This window comes from Indicator indicator, chromosome 30, assembly GCF_027791375.1.
Source record: "Indicator indicator isolate 239-I01 chromosome 30, UM_Iind_1.1, whole genome shotgun sequence".
NCBI classification, from domain to species: Eukaryota; Metazoa; Chordata; class Aves; order Piciformes; family Indicatoridae; genus Indicator; species Indicator indicator.
Window position 1 is genome coordinate 178,378 of NC_072039.1, and position 17,578 is coordinate 195,955.

Here is a 17,578-nt window from a genome sequence, read left to right on the forward strand (position 1 = left end):
CCAGGCTGAAGGTGTCCAAAATTAAAAGATGTTAGTAGAGGCTTTTAGTGGAAGGCTTGGTTCAGATCTGGTGCTAGTTCTGTGCTGGTGCAGTCCCATTGCTTTGCTCTGGATTTGCTCTGACTTGAAGGAGAAGAGAACCAACCCCCAGCAGAGGGGCACATGCAGAGCTGGAGACCACTGCAGTTGTCTGAAGGCTTTGGCAGCATGGCAGAAACACCTGTGTGCAGCCCAGCTTGCTGCAGAGCTACGCAGCTGGTATCATACATGTTGCCTTAAGGCTGCAGACTCACTCCTGCTGCACCCTGGACTTTCTGAGTGTTTTGGAAGGTGAACATTGGTTCAGGTGGAGCAGGTGTGGTCATCTGGTTGGAGCAGAGGATTGGGAGCCAGAGGAACTTGGGTTGCATTGTTTTGCTTACACCAGTACAGCTCTCTGGGAGTCCATCTGTGTTACACCACTGTAAGGGAGACCAGAATTGGGCCACTACGTCATGAGTTTCAATGCCCTAAATAGCCTTGGGCAAGTCACTTTACCTCTCTGCCTCAGTTTCCCCATCTGTAAAATGGGGATAATAATACTTACCTACCTCACAGGGGTGTTGTGAGGACTCACAAACTTTGGTAAAGCACTTTGAGTATGAGAAGTGCTCTGTAAGTGCTGAGTGTTGATATGAAGTATTCTTATTAGTTACATCTTGTGATACATAGAATTCCTTGTGCCAAAGGTGAGCAGCTGTGGAAGGATACAAGGAGAGAGCTGGTAAAACTTCACAGGGGCAAAGCAAAGGCAGTTTGTCCCTTTTTCTCCTCCCTGTAAAGGCATGCCCATGGTGTGTTCTGTCCATTCCTCATCCATCACTGGTCGAGTACACATAACCTTGTCTGAATTTTGCCTTTTCGTTTGCCATGAGTGAAATTCATGCCCCGTGGCGATGTCCTGCACCATCGTAATGCACTGCCCTCCTCCACCTCACAAAGGTAGTGGCTTTGTGTGGGTTCTTTGCACAGAGCTGGGTTTCACCTGTGGCATTGGGTTGGATTGTGTCCCGCAAGGAGCAACTAATTCAGGTCTGCATGCAGCCAGTGATCCTCACTGCAGCAGAGAGCCTGCACCAGCTGGAAAAGCTCTTCAGTCTCCATACCATCATGATCCTCAGTCTGAGGCATTTTCCTGAGGAAGGTTCAGGCATTACTGTATATTTTCATAACAGCTAGGCTTGATACAAAATCTCCTGGTGTTTTCCATAGAGTTTGTTTTCCAGGAGCTTGTGGAAATTCAACAAATGTGCTGTGTGCAGTGTGAGCCACTTTTCTAAAGACAAGGTTGTTGAACTGGGAGGTAAAAAAAAAAGGTTGAGAAATTAGGAACTTCTGAGAGGTGGGAAAAAAGATAAGCAGGGATGTGGGTAGCCCTGCTGAAACATCTGAATTGGTGGCTGCAACTGTACAATGTTATGCAGATGCTGAAATTTGTGGTTGTGGAGGAATTTAACTTATCTTTCTGCTCTGTAAAAGGAGACTTTGGAGAGAATTGCTGAAGATGTAGAGCCTTGAAAAAAGGGTCACTCTGGGCATTGCTCCCTGCAAAAACAACCTGGCTGACCTGCAGCCCTGGAATTTTGTTGGGATTTGTTGTTTTTTTGCTTTTTTTTCTGTAGTGGGTTTGGTTTTTTTTTTTTTACTTTCCCAAGAACATTTGTAACATTTGCAAGTCTGTAAAATAACCTTGAAATGCGATCTTCTATATTTTTCCATTTCAAATGTGTTTTTATGGGATGATTCCTGCTTCCTGTTAACTTCCTGTGTGAAGCACCACCTGTGGAGGGGTTCGTTTGGGGTCGTTTGGCTGCTTCACCTCCTCTAACCTGGTGGCACCTTTGAGCCACCTTCCTGGGGTGAGCTGAGGCTGGCAGCACACCCGAGGCATTTGCAAACCCCAAACAGGAGGTTGAACGGTATAATTTATCAGTAGGTTCCTAATTGTGAACTGTAAAATAAAGAGTAAAAAGAGAGGCGCACTGTGGTTCTTTTGTTGTGTGTTGTAGGCTGTGGCAAACCAGAACATCCTTTTTCCTGTTCACAGCTAAACCTTTCTTTTGCAAGGACTTCAGACAGATGTGTGTGGGTTTGGTTCTTCATAAGAAAGCCTGTAATTGCTTTCTAGAGTAGAATAGCATCCAGTTGTCTCATGGATAGCCTGTGGAGATTGGACTTGCCCCTCCTTATTCAAATGAAGCTTCACTCCACAGGGGTTCACTGAAATCCCCAGGTAGGCTGCTGGGCATGGCTGGGTTTGACTAACCCATGCAAGGGATAAGCTACTGTCGCTGCTTGGACATGGGTACTGAACTGGCTCAGCCTCTCATGCTTGCCTTGAAGACAGATTATAGTTGCTGTCAGCAGAAGATATTTTTGTTCCTCAGTTTCCTTTCAGCTGGTCCAAGCACAGAGGCACATTCCTGAGCTCAGGTTTGCACACAGGTAATGAATTGCTGAACTGGCTGCTGTTGGATTTGTGTCCTGGTTTCCTGTTTGCCTGCTCCTTGTCTACTCATGTATTAAATTCGTATATATATATATAAAATATCACACAATTAAAAGAGCAGTGTTCTGGTGTAAAGTTACAGGTTCAGAGGAAGCACAGGCCTGCACTCGGGGCTTGCCTGATGTTTAGAGAAGCAGGCTCCAGTCACTGAGCCTGGGTGGTAAATAGGACAGGACACCATGTCAGAAGGTGTATTTCCAGTTGATTAGATGCTGTTTGGACAGTTCCCATTGCCTGTGGGGTTTTGCAGCTTGCCTGAGCACACACAGCCTTTGGGAACAAGGTCAGGGAGAAATCCCCACTGCCTGAGGTAACTGCAGTTCAAACACTCATTTATTTTGTTTAATATTAAAACATCTGGGCCAGCAGGGCCAGGACTTTCCAAAGCACCACTGCATTTGTTTCTGGACCTGGGTGGTTACTGGTTGTTCAGGCTGGGGTCTATGGGGTGCAGCCCCTCACCCCAGTCTGTGTGAGATGCTCTGATGAAGCAGTTAAAAGCTCTTTTCTGGTTAATTAGAGGCCCTATCAAGGGAGGCCAGAAGGTGAGCTCCCCTCTGACCAGGCATAGCACCCGCCCTGCCCTTTGTGCCCTTGCCAATGGGATGATCCAGCCTGCCTGAGGGGCACAGGGACAAAGCTTGCTCCCACTCCCTCTAGTCCTAAATAAAAGGGTCCTTTCCACGGTGTGTAAACCCCTCCACACAGCTGAGGTATTTGCTTTATTTCAGCCCTGTAGAAATGGGTGCCAGGATATAAAGGGCCAGGATATAAATAGCCCCTGTGAGGTCTAACAGCAGCAGTTAAGGTACACTATAAATTACAAATTGTATATGGTTGGTGATGTGATCACAACAGGACACGAGGAAACAGCCTAAAGTTCCACCAGGGGAGGATTAGGTGGGATACTAGGGGAAATGTCTTCCCCAAACGGTTTGTCAGGCCCTGGCCCAGGCTGCCCAGGGCAGTGGTGGAGTCCCCAGCCCTGGAGGGATTTCAAAGCCATGGAGATGTGATACTGAGGGCCATGGTTTAGTGGTGACCTGGCAGTGCTGGGGTAAGGGTTGGACTGGAGGATCTGAAAGGTCTTTTCCAAACAAAACAAGTCCATGATTCTATGAGTTGACATAGCAGCCTGGTCTGCCACTGGCCTAATCCATGGCACTATCAATTCATTACCCTAAGGTGGTCCTACAGGATGGGTCTTAGTATTAAAATCCTCACAGGTTATGGAGTGGACACCTCAGTGTTTTGTTCTTTGTCCAAAATTGTCTCTGCTTTATCGTAAAGAAGCCAGAACGAGGCATTATCTACAAGGCTTGACAGAACTGCTTTTAATTACTGTGGCTTTTGACCTGTGAGGTCTTTCCGTCCTTTAGTCTCAAGGGCCTTCCATTCTAATCCTGATTTCAGACCAGTTCATTAAATGCCTTTTAAGCCTCTAAATTTTTAACTCCATCCTCCCCTACCCTGTGGGGGTCCCTGAGGTGCTCTGGCGGGGGACAGAGGCTGCGTTCCCCTTCCCCCGCAGGGCCCGGCGCCCGAACCAGGGGCTGAGCCGGGAGCTTGGAGGCCCTCCGCCAGGCGATGCCACCGCCAGGCGGCGCTGCCGCGAGAAGCGTGGCCAGGGCCTCGTCTCTGTGGTCCCGCCGGAAGTGACATGTGGCACGCGGCAGGGGGGCGGTGGCGGGCGCTACACGTTGGCGCTGCTCCTGTTACCGTGCCAGGACCCCGTCCAGCCCTTCTATGACTTGTCTGTACCTCTGCCGCTGGCCGAGCTGTGTTCCTCTCGCCCAGACCCACCTGCTTGTTCCCCGTGCCTGTGGGGTGCTGCGGGGCCGCCACCTGTCAGCGCGGCCGGAGGCCTCACCGCCTCGCGTAGGCAGGCCGCCAGGGCCTGTGCGCTGCTTTCTCCCGCCTGGAAAGGCCTTTGCGACACCAGTGGGGCAAGTGCTGCAGGCCGGCGTGTGGAGGGCCGTGGGGTTGGCACCCAACTGCGGACGGTGGTGGTGGGGGGTTAGATACCGCTCCACGGGATGGCAGCGGCCCAGGCCCTTCGCATCGCCAGCCGCTGGTGAGGATGAAGGAGGGCCACCCCGAGGTGGGGATGGTGGAGGTCGGCTTCCCGCACCAATCCGCCCTGTTGTGGCTGACTCTTGTATGGCCCGTGAGGAGCCGGCCCCGCAGAGCCGGCCACCAGCGCGGCACAAGTCATACGAGAGAGGGGCCAGGCAGGCAGCACCAGCCAGCAGGGAGCTGAGCTCACAGGAGGGTGGCATCTCAAGGGCAAGAAGGAGGCTGGAGCAAAAGCCTCTCTTCATCGAAAGGACTAAAGGCTCAGAGATCTTATTTGGAGTTGCACCGTGCTCCCTGGCACTCTCCCAGTCAAGAAGGGACCTGTTCAGGTTGTTCCTCAAGCAAGGCAGCGGCTCTCGGCAGCTTCTCATGAGTGAGTTTGTTCTTCAGGCCATGGCCCGGGGAGTGCCTGTACACCATGTCAAAAGGAGAGAGCTGAACGCTCTTTGCAGTGGTCAGGTCCACCAGGGAGTTTGTTTGGAAGCCACTCCTCTCCGTTTCAAGAGTTTGGAGGAAGCTGAACAGCCTGATTTGGGGGATGATGAGAGCCCAAACCGACAGCTGATTTGGCTGGTGTTAGAGCGCCTCCAGGACCCCATGAACCTGGGGGCAGTGCTGCGCTCTGCATACTTCTTGGGAGTGGACAGAGTGGTGACAAGCCAGAGGAACAGGTACAGCCTTGGTTATCTGCTCCTTCAGCTTTTCTCTTCCTGCTAGCTCATAAAGAGGTTTCTGGCCTGCATTGCTCACCAGCTTTAGAGGGCTTTCTGGGACTGGGGTTGAGCAGGATTTAGCAGGCTGCTGTTGTGTTGCACTCTGCGGTGGTTCACACTGGTAGGGAATCTCCCTGAGCACTTCTTGTTGTAACACATTTTGTGTTTTCAGTTGTCCAACTGAAAAAATTACTGCAACCTGTTTCCTGGGTTCATTTCTGAGCCCTCCTGTTTTCCATAGGAAAATGTATCCATATAGTGAGGGAGAGCTTTAGCGGACTGGTTGGAATTGGGTTGCAGAGGCAAGAGAAGGGAAAACAGAAACAAAAATTATCCTGAAATTCTTATTTTTCTCTCCTATGAAACTTTTCCATTCTTTTTCCCTTGCAGCTGCCCCTTGACTCCAACAGTGAGCAAAGCTAGCTCTGGAGCTGTGGAAGTCTTTGATGTCTACAGCACAAATGATCTCCAGAGCTTTTTGAAGGTAGAGTGATCGATTTTTTTTCCCCCCTTTCCTTTCAGCAAACCTTAAATACTGCACGTGTTTGAACAGAGAGAGGGTAAAGGACTCGGGTATTTGGTGTCCTGTGCTTCTGCTCTGCGCTCCTGTTTGCTGCCGGTGGTCTGTGCTGTTGGACTATCTCTGCATACTTGTGTTTGAAAACCTTACTGTGGGCTTCTAGTGGCTGAGCCCGCACTTGACAACTTCCACTGCATTGCTCTGTGGATTACCCTTATGCTAATTTGTTTAACAGAACTCTTTTTTTGTTTGCTTTCCTGGCAAAAACTGGTGTATGGAAAAAAAAGTATTCAGCGGCTGTTTGTTTGCTGAACTGGAATAAACACCAGGAGGTTTTTGTTTTTCTTTTTTTTTTTTGGAACAGGCTGCCCAGGTTGGTGGTGGAGTCCTGTAGCAGTTTAGGCTGGGTGCCCCCTGCCACTGCTGCATGAGATACACCTCTGGTGTCCTGGGTGCCCACCCAATAGGGGTGGACACAGGAAACGGCGTATTTCTACCCATAAGTCCTGCGCCCTATAAAGCCATCTGCAGAGTCATTCTCTTCCTCTTTCTTCCCTCTCTGCTCCCTTGGGAGATGCCCTCTCTTATCGGGTAATGCCAGGGGAGTATCCTCAAGGCCTCTTAGGCCTGACTAGGCCTAATGCCAGGAGGAGAATGGAGGGGGGGGCAGTCTCAGACCTGGCCAGCCTGAGATTTGCCTAGCAGCGGGAGGGGGAAGAAAGAGCCCTGGGGGTTTTGGGTAGACCTTCAGGTGGGAGGAGGGAAGGATTGGGAAGCCTCTTGGGAAGAAGGGAAGAACTGGGAAGCTTTGGGAATTATGTAACGGGCTCTGTACACTTTGAGATGTTCTCTGCCACTATGCTGTGTAGTTTGTAGTTTTCTGTAGCTTCACCAATTGCTTTTCCATTTAAACTCCATCACTCTCCAATCCGTTTGTGTGAGTCTCATTCTTTTGTCCCTTTCGGGGCAAGAGAGGATCTGTCTGGCCCCAAACCAGCACAGATTTTTTGGTAGCAGAGGATGGTTGCTGCGGAACTCTGCAAATTGGATTGGAGAAGTGCAGAGATGGAAAAGTTAAAATGGATATCTGGGCGTTCTTGGGTTTGGTGGTTGGGCTCAAGGTTTTTTGCTGGGGCGACCGTGTGGGCGTTTTATGGGTTCCGAGGGGACACCCTGGTGCGTAGCCGTGGCGTAGAATCCCGTCTGCTGTTCTAAGGCGGCAGCGGTGACTCTACAGCTACAGGCACTGGGGAAAGCTTAAGAATGTGGTGCCTGTCCCTTTCCCTTCTGTTCCCCGCGGCGCCAGCGGCGAGCAGAGCGGCGCGGAGCCAAGGAAGGGGGAGGGACAGTCGGAAGCAGGCCAGGGTCGGCTTGTCCCGCGGCGGTGGGGGCTAGCCGCAGCGGGAGGTGAGCGGTGGCTCCCGTAATCAAGAAGGCGGGCAGTGGCTGCAGCTCAAAAGCTGCTTCCGAGGGCCCAGGGAGTGAGTATAGCTTTGGCTGGAAAAGCCGCTCTTGTGGCCCGAGGGGTGGCGGCGGTTTTGATCTGTACCGCGGCTGCAGAGGTGACGGCGGCTCTCGCTGTTATCTCTCCCCTGATTTTTTCGGACGCGTTCCAAAAATGGCGCCTAGCACCTGGCTCCGCCTCTCTTCTCGGTGGGTTGCAGTGCAGCCACTCCCTCTCCGGGGTGGGCTGTGTAGCCGGATGCCTCCATGCCTCGGCATGCGTACGCTCAGGGGGAGCGGTGTGCCTGTGCGCGGTGTGCATCTGTATTAGCCTCGGGCCGCGGCTGGAAGCGGTCAGCACTGGGCTTGGGAAAGGTCCGTGCAGCTTTGGAAAGTCTCAGCGTGCTGTTGCCTGCAAGAGGTGGAAGGAGTCGAGTTGAGGAGCCTGATTGCTCAGACTCGATTGCCTCGAGGGGTGGAAACATGCCACTTGAGTGGATGGAGATAGATGTTTGATTGAGAAGGTATGAGGTTGTTTCCAGGTGGCCAGGATGCCCATCGGATCCATGAAGAGTTCACCGTGCAGAAGAATGAACTCTGCATCGCTGGGAGGTTCCACAATATGAGGGAGAAGAGCTGGACTGAACTGTTACCTGAGCCCGAGGGAGAGACTCTTTGGAAGGACGCCCAGATGGAGACTTGGACTTTGCCAGACATGTCATCTGAAAGTTGTTTCTGATTTGATGATATGTTTTGGGTGCTGGAATTATGGGTATGAAATAAGGGGTGGGATGTGGCAGTTTAGGCTAGGTGCCCCCTGCCACTGCTGCATGAGATACACCTCTGGTGTCCTGGGTGCCCATCCAATAGGGGTGGACACAGGAAACGGCGTATTTCTACCCATAAATCCTGCGCCCTATAAAGCCATCTGCAGAGTCATTCTCTTCCTCTTTCTTCCCTCTCTGCTCCCTTGGGAGATGCCCTCTCTTATCGGGTAATGCCGGGGGAGTATGGCATTATGCCAGGAGGAGAATGGAGGGGGGGCAGTCTCAGACCTGGCCAGCCTGAGATTTGCCTAGCAGTGGGAGGGGGAAGAAAGAGCCCTGGGGGTTTTGGGTAGAACTTCAGGTGGGAGGAAGGAAGGATTGGGAAGCCTCTTGGGAAGAAGGGAAGAACTGGGAAGCTTTGGGAATTATGTAACGGGCTCTGTACACTTTGGGATGTTCTCTGCCACTATGCTGTGTAGTTTGTAGTTTTCTATAGCTTCACCAATTGCTTTTCCATTTAAACTTTCCATCACTCTCCAATCCGTTTGTGTGAGTCTCATTCTTTTGTCCCTTTCGGGGCAAGAGAGGATCTGTCTGGCCCCAAACCAGCACAAGTCCCTGTTCCTGGAGGTGTTCAAAAAAATGAGTAGATGTGGCACTTGAGAGTGTGGTCAAGATGTCATGGTGGTGTTGGGTAGAAGCTTGATGATCTTAGAGGGCTTTTCCAGCCTTAGTGATTCCACAACTATGGTGGGAAATACTCAAGGCAGAAAAGCTATCCAGCTTCACTGGAGTGGGAAAATCAAAGCATGTTTGCATACGGGACTGATTGTTCTTTTCAAGCTTCAAAAGCAGACAATTTTTAAACATTTGTTTCCTTTCCCTTTCTAGGCCAAAAGCGCAGAGGGCTGGGAAGTCATGGGAACAGTCAAGAGTCCTGAGGAGGTGGAAAATGTTCCTGTCATCAGCTGCTCAGAATTTCGGTGGAATCAACCCATTCTTGTAGTCATAGGTACTTAAATGTCAACAGCTCTGGGGTGGTGGAAGTACGTGTGTGAGGAATGGTCAGCATGATTCACAGAATGGTTTGGCTTGGAACGAACCTTCCAGACCAGCCAGGTCTAACCCCCTTGCCATGGGCAGGGACACCTTCCACTAGCCCAGGTTGCTGAAGGCCTCATCCAATTTGGTCTTGAGCAAATGTTCCACCCCAAAGCTGGTTGCAGATCTGTTACATCACATCACACTTTGGTCTGGAAAAGGAAAACTAAGCATGAAGTACTAGAATGATTTGGCTGCAAAAGAAATAGAGACCCAGAAGAGAGCTGAGAAGCCTTCCAGTACAAACTGCAAGAACAAAGCAGTTTGTGTAGGTGAACAGGGTCTAAGTGGTAGTTTTCAGTGGCAGGACAGGTCTGGGTCACTGCAGCCGCAGCATTTTGTGATGTGTTCTGCAGTGCTTTTGGTCCTGTTCTAGAGCCTTGAAGCTGTGTTTTCTGTCTTGGTGAACCAAAACATGAGTGAAAGAACAGGAGGTACATGTTAGCTCTTGCTGTGCTGAGGCTGCAGGGGTGAGCCTGTGCCATGTTTGTGCCCCCTCATGTTTCCTTTTTATCTCTGTGTCCAACTTGAGGAAGAAACAAAATGAGCTGTTGCTGAGGAGGATTTGAACACAAAGTTGGGCTTTGTGGCATAGGGACCACTGTGGAGACCAGTCAGTGGCTGCTGTTGTATGCCTGGGAGAAGGCTGGAGCTGTGGCTCCCAGCAGGAGGAGCAGGGGTAACTGTCTCCCCTGCAAAGGAAGAGAATCTTATAGGCAGGGGCTATGCAGCCTCACAGAAGGTGAAGAGAAGTAACAGCCTGGTGACAGCTGGAGAGAGCAGTTCCCCCAGGACTGCTGCTCTATACACCCTTGTGTGGCCATGATGCTGTGGCTTGGCACAAGAGCTGTTGGAGCTTTTACACTTGGAAGTAGTGTGAGGCTGGCGAGGAGCCATGGAGGGGCTGTAATCCTTCCCTGTGCTGTGGTTGTCTTGGCTCAGAGACATTCCTTTAATTAAAATGTTTGTTGAACCCCTAGAAATACTGATGAGACAAGGCTGCAAATCTGGCATCCCCCCAAGATGTGTGGAGCTGTGCTCTAAAGGGAGTAGGGAGACTGGCAGTGCTGCTGATGGACCACAAAGAAATGCATCCCACCAGCAGCAGAAAGGAAGGGGCTGAAAGTGGCAGTGGTGTCATTACCTTGAGTTATGAGAGATTTCTCCAGGAAAAAATCCAAATATCCTTTTGTCAAGGGAGGGTGGGGGCTGATTGGTAGATGCATGAGGAGAGCTCCCGGGCCTTGCAGCAGTAATGATTTCAGCTCTCTGCTGAGCACTAACTCTTGGGTGAAAAGAAAATTGAACATTACAGTTGTCTGATGCTGAGGTTGTTTGAAGAAACATCCTAGATCTGAATATGTAGTGCCCCTGCAGCTGCAGAGAACAGCAGAGATCATTTAGCATGGTAGTGAGCTTCCAGCACTGCACAGATTGTCTTCTGAGTTAAACATGTGCAGGCTTTGACTTCACCCTCCTAGCATCTGTACTGGATTCACCCTCCTGGCCTCCTCACTGGCTTGGCAGAGAGTGATTTGGACAGTCTGCACTGGAGTCTATGCTGAAGGTGACAGGGAGCTTTGTGTGAGCAGGCAGAGACTGGGAGGAGTTAGATGGCTGAGCAGTAAGAGCTTCTGGGTAATTTGTTCTTCTTGTGCACTCAGTCTTTAGAATCAGAATTGGTTTGGTTGGAAAAGATCTTTAAGATCATTGAGTCTGAGCGTTCATAGATTCATAGAAGGGTTTGGGTTGGAAGGGACCTTAAAGATCATCCAGTTCCAACCCCCTGCCATGGGCAGGGATGCCTCCCACCAGCCCAGGTTGCTCAAGGCCTCATCCAGCCTGGCTGTGAACACCTCTAGGCAGGGAGCAATCACAGCCTCCCTGGGCAGCCTGTTTCAGTGTCTCCCCACCCTCACTCTAAAGAATTTCTTCCTAATCTCCAGACTCAATCTGCCCCCTTCTATCCTTCTCATTCTCTAACTTTACCAGCTGTGGTAGTTTTAGGCTATGCCTTTAAAACTTTTTCACAGATCTTGAACAGAAAGTAGTGAAATGTAAACAAAGCACCAGCTCTGGTGCTAAACTATGTCCCTCAGCCCCACATATCTGTGTCTTAAACACCTCCATGGGTTTGGGGGCTGGAGCTTGGGCTTTAAGGCTGCTCCTGGAAGCAGTGGTTTTACTGAGGTGCTCGTTTTTGCATGTTTCTCTAAGCTGCCAGCACGACTGCATCTGCCTGGATTCGAATTTCCTGCTTGGATTTGAACTTCCTGTGCTGGAAAACGCAGTCTTTAGAGTGCTGTTAGCTGGAAACAGGGCAGGAAAGCTATGCTGTTGTTGCAGCCAAGCTCAGACTGGGTCAGTGTGACCTGTCAGGGTCAAAGCTAAGAGACTGGAGTCAGAGACCTGAAGTGGGAAGTGTTCTGTTCACCAGTAGAAACTAAGGTTTAACCTGATCCAGTCAATACTCCCCTCCCTCGTGTCAAGCTCTGTGCAAGTCTTTTTTACCCTGAATTTATGGTTGCTAATTATTTTAAGCAAGAAGAGCCATAAAAAGCTTTGTAAAAGCTGGAAGCAAAATTGCTGCCTTTATTAGGCATCTTAAGACCCTTATGAGAGAGAGGAGAGGATTGCTCCAAGAGCTGTCCTGTCTCTGGCAATAGCTGCTGTCCCAGTTGGAGAGTCCTATGAGAGTGTGGTTTGAGAGGCTCAGGAGATAAATAAGGCTGGAATTTGTGAAACTTTTCTATGTTGAATTAGTAAAAAGTAGGGTAATAGCTGTATTTTTATATTTTTCCCTCGAAGCATCCCTGGAGAGTCACAGTCTGGTGTTGAAGAGGCAGACCAGGCTGTGGGAGGCCTGGCTTCCATTCCTTGGGTCACCTAGGCTCGTCCTGTGACTTTGGATAACTCGCTTAGGCCTTGCCTGACTTCTGGCTTAAAGGAAGGAGGAAGAAGATGGTGGTTAGGATGGGGCTGGGGTTTTCTGAAGGTTCAGTTACCCCAGCGAAAGGCTGCTTTTGCCTGTATGGCTTACTTCACATGAGAGGGTGCTGCAGGGTGCCTTACCCAGAGCGTTCTGTTCCTCGCACAAAATTCATCTTGTCAGTTAGATCAGGCTAGCAAAACAGGAGCCTGGGGACCAGCTTCCAGTCTGTGAAACAGGAGCAGCAGTGTTTTCCTACTCTGTGTGATCAGAGGTGAGAACCAAGGAATGGTGGGGGTTAGAAGGGACCTCTGGGAATCATCTAGTATAAAAACTCTCCGCTGGAGCTTCAGGTGAGTGTCTGCAGTTAGGTGAGCTGGGCAAAGCCTTGGTGATAGCACTGCCCACACAGGCAGAGGTGCAAAATTCCTGGTAGGCACCATGTGCCCCAGCAGTGCCATCCCAGGACGAGTCTGGGGTTCAGCCAGGCTTGGGGGATGGCTGTGAAGGGGAACATTTAGCTCCCAGCCTGCTGAGCCTGTTTAATCTGAGGGTGAGCACATCTTGGAGGTGTTCTGGCTGTTCTTGCAGTGTGTAGCTGCCTGTGTAGCTCTAAGTAATGAATATGGAAGAGTTCTGTGGGGAGCTGAGTGGGCTAGGAGGTCTGTGGTCTTCTACATTTTCACTTGTCTGCATGCAGGATTGTTTAAAGCTTCCCTTTACAGTTCCCTTTGTGACAGTGTGAGTCAAACAACTACTAATGACCTGCGATAGATTTCAACTCTATTTTACCACTGTATCAGCCCAAACATATCAGTGCTGTTGGATGGTTTAACAACTAATCAATTGAAGCCTCTGGTTAAACTGTCTGCATTCCCAAGCTGCCCCCAGATGGTGGTACTGTGTGCTGGAAAGGCTGAACCTGTCACTATCAATAGGGATTTGGGCTTCCTGGACCAGATCAGACCTGTGGTCTCTTCTCTGCCTTGTCTCTCTGGCAGCAGTCAGCATCTGTGGGCTGCCAGCTGCTGGCAGGGTGGCTGCTTGTGGAGGAGACTTCTGTGCTCAGGCTGCAAGGCTCTGTGCTTTGCACTGTGCAGGCAGGCTTGTTACACTGATACTCCTCCAAAACACTTCAGATAATGAAGAACAGGTCTGAGGAGGCTGGAGTAGGCCAGGAAGGGAAGGCAGGTAAGGTGCCCATCTCACCTCTGGCAGTTCTTGGCTGTTGCTGCACAGGAGCTGGTGAGGCTGCTGGTGAGCTTGTAGTTATGACAGAGCAGGAGCAAGAACTTGGGAGAGATGGATGTGGTAGCAACTGGAATGGAAAATGGATGTGAGAGCAGCTGTGAGCTGACCTGAGCACGTCTGCCTTCTGCAGGAAATGAAGGGGATGGACTTTCCCTGGAGACCCAGCTCCTGTGCCATCGGATGCTGGCCATACCCCCTGGCAGAGTGCTGCACCCTGGCATCGAGTCGCTGAACGTCTCTGTGGCTACAGGTAAGGACAGTTCATAGATTCATATAATGGCAGAAGGGCCTTGGGTTGGAAGGGACTTAAAGATCATCCAGTGCCAACTCCCTGCCATGGGCAGGGACACCTCCACCAGCCCAGGTTGCTCAAGGCCTCATCCAACCTGGCGTTGAACACTTCCCGGGAGGGAGCATCCACAACCTCCCTGGGCAGCCCATTCCAGTGTCTGAGCACAAAGGCCTCACCATCCACATGTCTGTGTTTAACAACCAACCATCCATGCCTGCAGGATGCCTTTCTTGTGCTTTAACAGAAGATCTTTATTTAGTTTTTTGGCTTTACTTCCCTGTAGGTATTCTCCTGCACTCCATCTGCAGCCAGAAGCATCGTGATTGAAATGGTTTTTATTTGCCTGGGGAAGTTGCTGTGCATTTTGTGGCTGCCTCTGTTGGTCTATGGTTATGGAAATGCTCTTGGCAGCGTCTTCACCACCACTGCAAGTTTCAGGGAGAGTCCCACTGACCTGAGCTGTGTCTTGATCCTGCAGCTCTTGCATAAACACTTGGTGATGGCTCCGAGCTTTGTGCTTGTGCAGGGGGCTTCATACACTGCTCGTGCTGCAGAGAGGATTTGGGCTGTGAGAAACTTCTCAGCTGGTGCTGCTGCTGCTGAGAGCAGCTGTGCCTCAAGCCCAGCACCCCCTTAGCAGCCAAGAGGGTGCCAGTGAGAGCCAGGTAGGATTTGGGACAGCTGTGTAGCAGTGCCTTCATGCTGAGGTGGTTTCTCTGTTCCATCTTGCTGCTGGACTGGCTGAAAACACCCCGTGTTGTATTTGGTTGTAATCTGGGTCTCTGCAGCCCTGCTCAGGGGTGGGTAGGAGATGTTAGAAATGAGCTGTGGTGAGGAAGAACAGCTCCCAGTGAAATAAAACCTCTGTAAAGATTGATTGTAGGCTCCAGTCTCTCCTTTTTGTGTCACACATCGATCCAGAATGGGAGTAGTGGAACAGAGCACTTCTGTGGATGGGGAGTCAGGAGCTTGTTTTCTTCTTCCAGGCTGATCCTACTGGATGCTGAGCTACTCCATCACCACTGTCCCCTCTGATGGCATGGAGGGGTTGGGTGAGGGAGTTTTCATTTGCAATTACCCTGCTTGAAAACCAGGCTGGCTAGATTGCTGAGAACCAAATGAATGTTATCACTTAGTACCTTAATTATTTTATTTAGCTACTGTGGCCCTGTGCATAGGATTCCTCATTAACACTTAATTTACAGTGCCCTTTAGGGATAATTTCAAACAATTCAGTTTCGCTCACCCTTCCCCCCTTCCAAATGAACAAGTAAATCACTCAGAGTGACTAATTAGGACTTTCATTTGAGGTAAATGAACTCTGTAAACTGCTCTGAATGTGGGGGGGGTTCAGATGCATCCTTGGGAGGGTGCTGTGGGGCTGGGGACTCCTCAGGAGCCCAGGATGGGATAGGACAGGGAACTCTGGGGAGAGGGTGTCTGGTGTGTCCCTTCACCCTCTTCAGTGGAAAAGGACAAATTCCAAATTCCTCTGAAGCTCTATTGCCTGATTCTCAAGGTTAGTTCGTCACTGATCAGCAGTGAACTGGAGCATTGCCGGGAACGTTTTGCAGGCTGAATAAGTCAGTTTGGTTTGTTTGGTTTTAATGCTGAAATAAAAAAGGCTGCAGGCCAGGAGTGCTGTTCCCACAGCCATGGGTGCCCCAGCAGAGGGGGCCCGTGGCTCAGATTTGCTTGGCTTTTGGAGGCGATTCAGTGCTGGAGCTGACTGTGTCCTTCCTTTCCGGAGGGATGGGGATAAATCTGTCTCCGTGTTCTTGACCCGCAGGTAGGTTTAGATATTTCTGATTTCACACAAGCTGCACTTTCTCCTTTTATTCGTTTTAATTTATTGAAGCAGAAGTTTCCTAGTGGAGGCACCTGACTGAGTTGGTGTGTTTGGGAAAGCTGGCTGCTGTCAGACAGCTCAGCTGTGCTGGCTCAGCCCCTCTACTGAGAAGGCAAGGTGAGGAGTGGGGGAGCAACTACTTCACTTGTGGAAGGCTCCCAGAAAGCTTTGGAACCTCTGCCTGCAGCAGCTCTGGGGTGAGTACAAGAAAGATGGGAAGGGAAGTTTGACAAGGGCTTGGAGTGATAGACTGAGAGGGAATGGATTGAAGCTTGAGGAGGGCAGATTGAGACTGGAGGTTAAGGAAGAAATTCTTTAGAGTGAGAGTGGGGAGACACTAGAAGAGGTTGCCCAGGAAGGTCATGGATGTGCCTTGCTGGAGATGTTCAAGGCCAGGTTGGATGAGGGTCTTGAGCAACCTGGGCTGGTGGGAGGTGTCCCTGCCCGTGGTAGGAGGTTGGAACTGGATGAACTTTAAGGTCCCTTCCAATCCAACCCAACCCATTCTGTGATTCTATGAAAGTTTCTTCAGATCTTGTCCATCAGTCCAGCAGTCACAACTCTCCTTGTGAATTTCCCTGTATGGCCAAAGAGCACCTGGATTTGGCACTGGAGTATCAGACAGGGCTTACTGGGAGTTGCATGAGACTTGGATTTTAAGAAACAGGAGTTTGAGCATGGAACCAGGGCTGCAGCTCAGACTTTTTTGCCTGAGAGCTGCGCTAGAGGCCTTTGTGAGCAAAGTAAATCCCACTCCAGACAGCTCTGCTGTTTACATTTAACCCCTAGCCCTCAGTGGTAAGTTTTGGTCCTGCTTTGTTGCACTGGGATGCCCCTCAGCCGTCAGCTGGCTGGCTTTGGATGTATCTGCCATGGCTGATGCCTTCTCCTTCAGTCCCATCTCCATCCTGCTCTAGGCTGAGACCTGCGTGGAGACCTCTACACACACCTCTGGAGATGGAGTTTTGTGCTGTGCCGTTTGCCCCTGATCTAATAAATGCAATCCATTAACTGGATCATTGCCTGCTTCTCCAGTTAATTTCCTGGATATTTTTAAATGTTAAAATGCAGGGTTTATAGTCTTTCATTATTTTTAGCCTTAAGCTCGACTATAATTGTCCCTGTAATGTAACTGTAAAAAACTCCCAGCTTTCTATCAGAAAGGAGGACATTAATTGTAATTTTTTGTGTACATCAGCAGGTTCAAAACATGCTTCCTGATTACTTCTGTTTGTACATAGAGTCTCTTTGATATTTAGATATGAGTAAAGTGTGTGTCTGTGTGTAATTTGAAAGTCAATTCTCCCCTCCCTGCTGCTTCTCATGGATTCTTTCCTCAGAGGCTTATTTACCAAATTGATTTAAAAATTTAGTAACTGCCCTGCTAAGATGATTTCTCAATAATCAAAGTGTCTCTAAGCACAGTGGTAAAATATTTGTCCTCCTTAGTTCAGAGGGCATGCTCCATGCCTCAGCCTTTTAATCCCAAGAAGAGGGTGACCTCAAATCTTTTCATACAGATCCCCAGCCCCCAGATCAACTACAGGGAGAACTGGCTGTGGGAGAGGCTCAGCTTGTGCCCCAAATTTTGGTTTTGTGCCAAAAATCGGCTGAGGGACCTGGGGTTGTTTAGCCTGGAGAAAAGGAGGCTGAGGGGAGACCTCATTGCTCTCTACAGCTCCCTGACAGGATGTTGGAACCAGGTGGGGGTTGGTCTGTTCTCTCAAGTGACAAGTGATAGGACAAGAAGAAATGGCCTCAGGTTGCACCAGAGGAGGTTTTAGGTTAGACATGAGGAGGAACAATTTCTTCCCCCAAAGGGTTGCTAAGGCCTGGAACAGGAGCGCAGTGGCAGAGTACCCGTGCCTGGGAGGGGTTTCAAAGCTGTGTAGATGTGGTGCTGACAGACGTGGTTTAGTGGTGACCTGGTAGCACTGGCTTAATGGTTGGAATTGGTGATCTTAAAGGTCTCTTCCCACCAAAGCAATTTGTTAGAGATTGGAATCACCTCCCAAGGGCACCAGTGGATTCCCTTACATGAGACAGTTTTAAGACTCAGCTTGACAGGGTGCTAGCCAGCTCATTTCAA

At 50.1% G+C, this 17,578-nt stretch overlaps 1 protein-coding gene across 1 annotated transcript; it reads left to right on the forward strand.

Annotated features, from left to right (window-relative positions):
- Nucleotides 1-3,746: 3,746 nt before the first annotated feature.
- Nucleotides 3,747-14,485, forward strand: MRM1 (mitochondrial rRNA methyltransferase 1). Its single transcript, XM_054394515.1, has 7 exons — nucleotides 3,747-3,832; nucleotides 4,080-4,426; nucleotides 4,491-5,295; nucleotides 5,728-5,821; nucleotides 8,959-9,079; nucleotides 13,479-13,598; nucleotides 13,924-14,485. Exons 1-7 carry the CDS (start codon nucleotides 3,747-3,749, stop codon nucleotides 13,965-13,967), a joined length of 1,617 nt encoding a protein of 538 aa, XP_054250490.1. The 3' UTR covers nucleotides 13,968-14,485.
- Nucleotides 14,486-17,578: the final 3,093 nt, after the last annotated feature.

Bases quoted from the DNA above. Each gene is read 5' to 3' on its own strand.
- MRM1 (XM_054394515.1), top strand. From the start codon at position 3,747: ATGGGTCTTAGTATTAAAATCCTCACAGGTTATGGAGTGGACACCTCA. The intron at 9,080-13,478 runs GTACTTAAATGT...TGCCTTCTGCAG, and splicing joins ACCCATTCTTGTAGTCATAG to GAAATGAAGGGGATGGACTT. The intron at 13,599-13,923 runs GTAAGGACAGTT...ACTTCCCTGTAG, and splicing joins GAACGTCTCTGTGGCTACAG to GTATTCTCCTGCACTCCATC.